The 7821-nt window shown below is 38.9% G+C and overlaps 1 protein-coding gene across 2 annotated transcripts in view; it reads left to right on the forward strand.

The window, feature by feature from the left end:
- Tiprl (TOR signaling pathway regulator) overlaps positions 1-7821 on the forward strand; it is a 24872-nt gene that overhangs the window by 12998 nt on the left and 4053 nt on the right. The window contains exons 4-5 of one of the 2 annotated variants that reach the window (XM_005370106.3): positions 4877-5008; positions 6043-6138. In XM_005370106.3, coding sequence (XP_005370163.1) covers positions 4877-5008; positions 6043-6138 — 228 coding nt within the window. The remainder of the gene's footprint in view (positions 1-4876; positions 5009-6042; positions 6139-7821) is intronic. The other variant, XM_005370107.3, reaches the window with a different exon arrangement.

Genomic DNA, 7821 nt, shown 5'->3' on the forward strand with positions numbered 1-7821 from the left:
CCTATCTTCTATTTTTTTCCCCCTTTGGTTTTTTGAGACAGGGTTTTCTTTGTGGCTTTGGAGCCTGTCCTGGAACTAGCTCTTGTAGACCAGCGTGGCCTCGAACTCACAGATCCGCCGGCCTCTGCCTCCCAAGTGCTGTGATTAAAGGCATGTGCCACCACTGCCCAGCTTAGAAACAATGTTCTTTAAAACATTACTTTGCCTTGGTGTTAGCAGTATCAAGTTAAGCATCTGTCCTTGGTAATGCGTTATTGGGTGGTTTAGAAGTGGCTAGTTAGTAGCTTAGAGTTTTACACAGGAACAAAGAGAACTGTTGAACAGAAAACATATCCTGCTTTCAGTGAGCATAAATTTGGTATGATTATTTATTTGTTTTGGCTTTTTCGAGACAGGGTTTCTCTGTGCAACAGTCCTGGCTGTCCTAGAACTCACTTTTAGACCAGGTTGGCCTCAAATGCACAGAGATCTGCCTGTCTCTGCCTCCCAAATGCTGGCATTAAAGGCATGCAGGCATGCACCACCCCCACCAGCTATCTGGTATGATTTTTGATGATTTTCTTCCTTTGAATGGCAGAGCTTTCTGTATAGTCCAGTTTGGCCTTGAACTGAAAGATTCGTCTTTCTCTACCACCCCTGTACTGGGATCAAAGTCATGCACCACCACACCTGGCCCTTTAGGTAACTTATTTCATCAGGACACCTCGTTACTAAATTGAAAAAACAGTAGTGCTTACCCATTGCAGAATTCTTACATGAATAGTTGTTTTTTAATGTGTTGTGTTAGTGCAGAACTGCGTCTGTGTAATCTTGCTCAAGAGCTTCACTTAGTGGCAAGGACACTGAGAACGTGGAGTTGGAAGGTCTCTGTTAGCTACATTTTAAGGTCTTATAGCTTGCCTTTTTCCTCTTGAGTGCTGAGATTACAGATGTGTGCCACCATGCCGTCTGAAACTAATCCTTGGTTTCTCTTTCTCCAGACTTTTATGTGTGCTTCCAGTACAGAAACAAAATTTTTGAGAAAATGCATGTTTACTCATTTATTCATTTCATCAGACATACCTTAAACTTTGGCTGTGTGCCATTGTATAGTCCAGTGAGAGAGTGGGGTGGTTTTTTTATTTTGAGAACTCTACAGACTGTAGTCTCTGTGCCCCTGATTGAAGTTTGCAGAGAGCTGAGGTCATTTGATACTTTGTTGCCAGCAGTGAGGAAATTGGAGTTTTTTTTTTTTTTTTAAATCTCATGCAATAGTGATGATTGCTTTATGGATTCACTTAGGAAAGGGTGCATTAGCGGTAAGTATAGCAAGAACCAAGGCAACAGAGATGGAGCCTGATAGGAGGAGCCAGAACTGTGTGTCTCAGTATTCTCTTACCAACACATTCACCTATGATATAATTTCTTCTACGGTGTTACTGAGGATTGTCAGTGTGATCTCCCACTCTGGTAGTGATGAGTGATGTACTCAGGCTTTGTCAGAATATAGGCTTTGGTTCAAATCATCATTCACCAGCTTGGCAAAGCAATTTGCGCTCTCTCTCCCCCCCCCCCATCTCTCTATCTCTTTCTCTCTCGTGTTCGTGTGTGTGTCAGAGATATACATATGCCACTGTGTAGGTTAGGACATGGTTGGGTATGGGTTCTTGTCTTTCATCTTGCTTGAGACAGGTTTTCTATTTTATTTTGTTGGTTGGTTTTTATTTTTTTTGCTGATGTGTATGTATACTAGGCTCTGTGTCCAGCGAGCTTCTGGGAATTCTCCTGTCACCACGCGTAGGAGGCCCAGCACTGCAGACGTGTACTATTTTGTCTGGCTTATGAGGATTTAGGGATTCTAAGATAGGCTTTGCCCCCTGAGTCAACTGCCCACAGTTTGATCTTTTGCAAAGTATCATTTTGATAAATGGACACTAACAGTTGCAGGGCAGATCCCATGTGTAAAGTATTTAATGCAGTGCCTCTAACACAGTGAAGACCTCAGTAGAGTCTCAGGTAGCAGGTGACTGTTTATTGAAATACCAGGAATGGCAGAATGCTTTATGGTCTAAAGTTGATGAATGTGGTTTTCTGTTGTTGTTTTAATGGGATGGCTGAGGCTGTAGAGATGGCTCAGCAGTTAAGAGCACTTACTGTTCTTGCAGAGGACCCAGATTCATTTCCCAGCACTCACATGGTGGCTCACAACCATCTGTAACTCTAGTTCAAGAGATCTGATGTCCTGTTCTGACATGTGTGGACACCAGGAATGCAGGTGGTGCCATACACACATGCAAGCCAAACACTCATACATATAAAGTAAATAAATCTAAAAACAAACAAAAAAACCTGTTTAGGTGGAAAAGTTTTCAGGTAAATTATTAGAATTTTGTTCTTTAGTGCTCAAAATAACTAACGTTGTACGGTAGGTCCAGTATCCTCATTTTGTAGATGAAGTATTTAAACTATGATTTGGATAACAGACTGCCCATGACTTACTGTTTTGTTCATTTGTTATATGTAGATCAGTTCCATAGGAATTCATGAAGGGTTTTTTTTTTTTGTTGTTGTTGTTGTTATTTTTATTTGGCGGGGAGTTCAAAATAGTTTCTCTGTGTTGACTTGGCTGTCCTGGAACTCGCTCTGTAGACCAGACTGGCCTCAAACTCATAAGAGATCCTACTGCCTCCACCTTCTGAGTGTTGGAATTAAAGGTGTACACTACCATTGCCCAGCCTTTGTTGTTATTTTTAATTTGTATGCATAATATTGGTTGACATTTTAAATTCTAAAGTCTTCCTCATAATACTCTTGAGGGGCTGGAGAGACAGCTCAGTGATTAAGAACACTTGTTCTTGCAGTGGACCAGGTTTGGCTTCTAGCACCCACATGGTGACTCACAGCTCTCTATAATCTAAGTTAACCTAAGTTCCTCGAGGTACCTGATGTCCTCTTCTGGCCTGCAAGGGCACCACATATACATGGTGTATTTACATACATGCATGCACACACACACACAAAATATTAACTGTTCAAAAGCCTTGTATGTATAAGAGAGATATATATATATATATATATATATATATATATATATATATATATATATATATCCCGAGACAGAGTTTCTCAGTAGCTTTGGAGCCTGGCCTGGAACTAGCTCTTATAGACCAGGCTGCCCTCGAACTCACAGAGATCCTTCTGTCTCTGTCTCCCCAGTGCTGGGATTAAAGGCGTGCGCCACCACTGCCCGGCTGGTAAATATATTTTCTGTAGAGAGCGAAAGTTCCAGAACATGTGGCATTAGAACAGAACCTGTCCTTGCCTTCGAATCCTTGTTTTGTAGTTACTGGAGGCACTTGTGTGTATATGGGTGTGCATTTTATTGCTGTCTCCTTTTTGGTTGCTTAATTTTTATTCTTTGAACTATAGTATGGAATAAGAAAAAGCCACTCACAAAGTTGTGCTAACAGTAACGTGACTAGATTCACGTCTGGCTTTGTATTTGTTAGTTGGCCCTAAGATGATGATGTGAGAATATGATTAATGAAAAAATTTCAATGTCCAATATGTGCCTGACCTGTAGTGAAATACCTATAGATGGCTGTCTTCTTGATTAAATAACTAAGCAGCTTTTGTAGAACAGTGCCTGCGGAAGACGCTTCTTCCTTTTCCTAAAGTATGCTTCATGTCCATGAGTTTTCAAATTTTTAACACTTTTTAAGTATGTATTTTGTTTTTGTTTTGCCTTTTTGTTGAGTTTTTTGTTTGTTTTAATACTTTTATTTTTATTTCTTTTTAAATTTTCTTTTGGGGGTTGCTACAGGCATGAAGAGTAACTACGGAGGGGCTAGAAAATGAGGGGGATTGGGGTGCATGATGCGAGCTTCCAAAAGGATCAACAAAAAAATACGTTTAAAATATTTGGGTGTGTGACTATCAACATAGTGTCATCATGTGTATCCTACCTAGCATATTAATGCTTTAAAACAAGCAAAACAATTTAAGTATATATAGTTTAGAACTACATTAACATCGTTGAGTTACCTGTATCCCCAGTCCTGGCCTTGCATGCAGGAGCCTCCACTCCAGGCTTTTTCTGTGTATTCTGGGAATTGAACACAGGTTGTCATGTTTTTGCTTCAAGCACTGTATTTCCCAACCCCTAAGCTGCACATGCCATTTTAACAGTCCCGAATAAGTATATGCAAGTATAAATTGCACTTACCTCTTATAGCTGTAGCTATCATGCTGGTTTTCAGTTGATGATTTTTTCATCTTCACAACAGAATACTTAATTATATTCTGGAAGATGGTACAGTTGGATTCTGATAGGAAGTGAATACCAGTTATCTATAGTGTTTCAGAGTTTCATTTTTTTTAAAGATTTATTTATTTATTTTGTATACAGCATTCTGTCTGCATGTATGCCTGCACACCAGAAGAGGGCACCAGATTTCATCATAGATGGTTGTAAGCCACCATGTGGTTGCTGGGAATTGAACTCAGGACCTCTGGAGGAGCAGCCAGTGCTCTTAACCTCTGAGCCATCTCTCCAGCCCCCTTTTCAGAGTTTCAAAATGGAGGCAGAGTCTAATCTTTTTTTGTTGTTGTTTTGTTTTAGAGACAGGGTTTCTCTGTGTAGCTTTGGAACCTGTCCTAGCTCTTGTAAACGAGGCAGGCCTTGAATTCACAGAGATCCACCTGCCTCTGTCTCCCAAGTGCTGAGATTAAAGAGGTGTACCACAACCACCACCTGGCCCAAATTCTAATCTTTCAGTGTCTACTAATTACATCCAAATTTAGAACTGTATGCTGTTGTTATACAGAGAAAATGGTAAATTTTTCTTGCAACTCTAGCTCTTTATACTAAAACTTCATTTAAAATTGTGTATTCCAGGTTGTGCCCACAACAGATCACATAGATACAGAGAAATTGAAAGCTAGAGAGCAGATTAAATTTTTTGAAGAAGTTCTTTTGTTTGAAGATGAATTACATGATCATGGAGTTTCCAGCCTGAGTGTGAAAATTGTGAGTATTGTGATTGTTAAATTGATCATTCTTCTGTTCATAGCATTGTAGCATGTAAAATTTCTTTTGTGTCTAAACATCTTAGTTAATAGTTTTTATGAGCCGGGTGGTGGTGGCACACGCCTTTAATCCCAGCACTCGGGAGGCAGAGGCAGGCGGATCTTTATGAGTTCGAGACCAGCCTGGTCTACAGAGCTAGTTCCAGGACAAGCTCCAAAACCACAGAGAAACCCTGTCTCGAAAACCAAAAAAAAAAGAAAAAAAATAGTTTTTATGAAATTAATAAGGATATATTAGTCTTTTTTTTTTTTTTTAAAAAAATATACTTGCCTGGCTACTTTATGGGTTATCTTATTTAACTTAAATGAATGAAAACTATAGCTAAAAATGTTATTTCTAGGGTCTGCAGGTAGCCTGTTGGATGCCTTGCTTATTTTTAGATTTATTTTAGATGTATGAATGTTTTATTCTCATGCACCACCTGCTTGCCTGGTGCCCTTGAAAGTCAGAAAGGGTGTTGCATCCCCTGGAACTGGAGTTACCGGTGGTTGTGAGTTTGAGAGGCAAACCGTGGTAAATAACCTACCCAAGGATGGGAGGTCAGGTGGAGCTAAGGCAGAGAACCTCTGTCTAGTTAGTCCCTGATTTGGACTGCTTTATCTTATCATTATATGGCTTTATGTTGGGAAAATGATAAACATTCATTCTTAACTCTATTTTGGGATTTGAATTTTACCTTTTCCATGTCATCAATGTATGGTATGATACTCTAGATTCTGGGCAGTCCATAGAAATACAGCTGTGCGACTGGAAACACATGACACTTACTCTGTCCTTGCATTGTGAGCTATATTATCAAATGGGTCAGATCTGTTTAGAGCATCTTGGATAGGTATTTTTGAAGGCTTTTGGGATGTAGCCATATACCAGGGAGCGTCTTTATAGCTTTCTTTCAGTAAGTCTCTTTCTTTTCATAAAGAAACAAAGTATTTAATTTTCATTAACATTTTAATGTACCGTTTTTATCCCCCTAGAGAGTAATGCCTTCCAGCTTTTTTCTGCTGTTGCGGTTTTTCTTGAGAATTGATGGGGTGCTTATCAGAATGAATGACACAAGGCTTTACCATGAGGTACGAGCACTCATCTAATGAGTTCACTAAGTGATATTAAGCCTGTTTATGTTTCGTGCTCACTTAGCTTTTGAGATTAAGTAATGATTCTTGTTAAATGATTATCCATTAACCCAAAACTTGAGTGTTTTTAAGTTTACTGACTACATGTTATTGTCAAACTGTCCCCCCCCCCTTTTTTTTAAAGTTCTGGTAATCAAAAATGTTTTATTAAAAACTCTTTCTGGGTATGAGTGATGCTTTGTCCAAAAGTTTTGTGAATGCTGCTCCTTAGCTTGTAACCTTTATTGATAGTATTATAGACTGTCCTGATGTTAGAAATCCCACTTAAGCTGCCTCCTGAAGTTTGTATCACACGATCACTTGGTAGTTATTCTAAAGACGGAAAGTGCTTTCTTCTGTCTGAAGTAACAGGTTTAAACAGTGTTAAAAGGAAGGATGGGTGAGTTTAAATTGAGTCCTAAGAATTGTCCAATATCTTTATGTAGTAGTAGGAGCGGCGGACTGCTTCCCGCCACCCGGCTAGCTTGCCCCAAAATAATTACACAGAAACTGTATTCTTTTAAACAGCTTGGCCCATTTCTATCTAGCCTCTTCTAGGCTAGCTCTCGCACCTGGACTAGCCCATTTCTAATAATCTGCTTTAGCCCACGAGCTGGCTTACCAGGAATGATCTTAACGTGCGTCTGCCTGGAGTGGAAGCATCATGGTGACTCCCTGACTCAGCTTCTTTCTCCCAGCCTTCTGTTCTGTTTACTCCACCCACCTATGTTCTAACCAATAAAATGGGCCAAAGCAGTTTCTTTATTTTTTAACCAATGACCTTCCTCCATCATCTTTAGAACAGCTTGTCATTCCTGAATATTTAAATTCAGAATTGGGATCACACAGGTTAAAGAATTAGACATTTGTTTTCCCCTTGAAACATTACAATGACTGTGATTGACTGTGATTGGCCTCTTTCTTCTCTCTCTCTCTCTCTCTCTCTCTCTCTCTCTCTCTCTCTCTCTCTCTCTCTTTCTTCCTCTGTTATGTATATCAGGCTGGTTTCTTAGAACTGCCTACCTCTGCTGGGATCAAAGGCATGCCTTACCACATCTGTTGGCCATTTCCCTTTGTATAAGAAAGCCAAAGTATTACATTTTTCTTATAGTGAAATTTAAATCTCAAAAATACTATGTTTAAGCTTAATTTTATAAATTTATCCTACAAGGTTCTATTACACAGTAATTTATATTTATCATGTAGTTGATCAGAGTTGTATATACTTGAACATTCACAGCTTGAAGGAACTTAATAAATTTGATTAAGCCATTTGTATCCATACAGTAGTAGCAGAAAAATACATGCCCATCAACATTGACGGTAAAGAATTAAATTGAGCTACTTTGGAAAGGTGCCCATCTCAGTGAATTTTAAAAGTTCAGTGTGACCCTATTTAAGATTTTTTTTACAGAGGCTTTGAAATGGGAAAGGCTCTATTATCAGAAGTAGCTATGATTGATATTTTATTTTTCTTATTTAAACTTTTATATTTTTTATGGTGAGCATTAATTTTTTCTTGTCTTTTTATTGATAGAAAAGACTGAAACCTTAAAGGAGTATAGTTTTGTAGGTTTCTATATTGAAAAGTATTATCCTAAAAGAAAATTAATCCTAGTTTTCTTTTCCCTCCCTCCCTCC

The sequence above is a fragment of the Microtus ochrogaster genome, unplaced genomic scaffold (assembly GCF_000317375.1).
Source record: "Microtus ochrogaster isolate Prairie Vole_2 unplaced genomic scaffold, MicOch1.0 UNK70, whole genome shotgun sequence".
NCBI lineage: Eukaryota > Metazoa > Chordata > Mammalia > Rodentia > Cricetidae > Microtus > Microtus ochrogaster.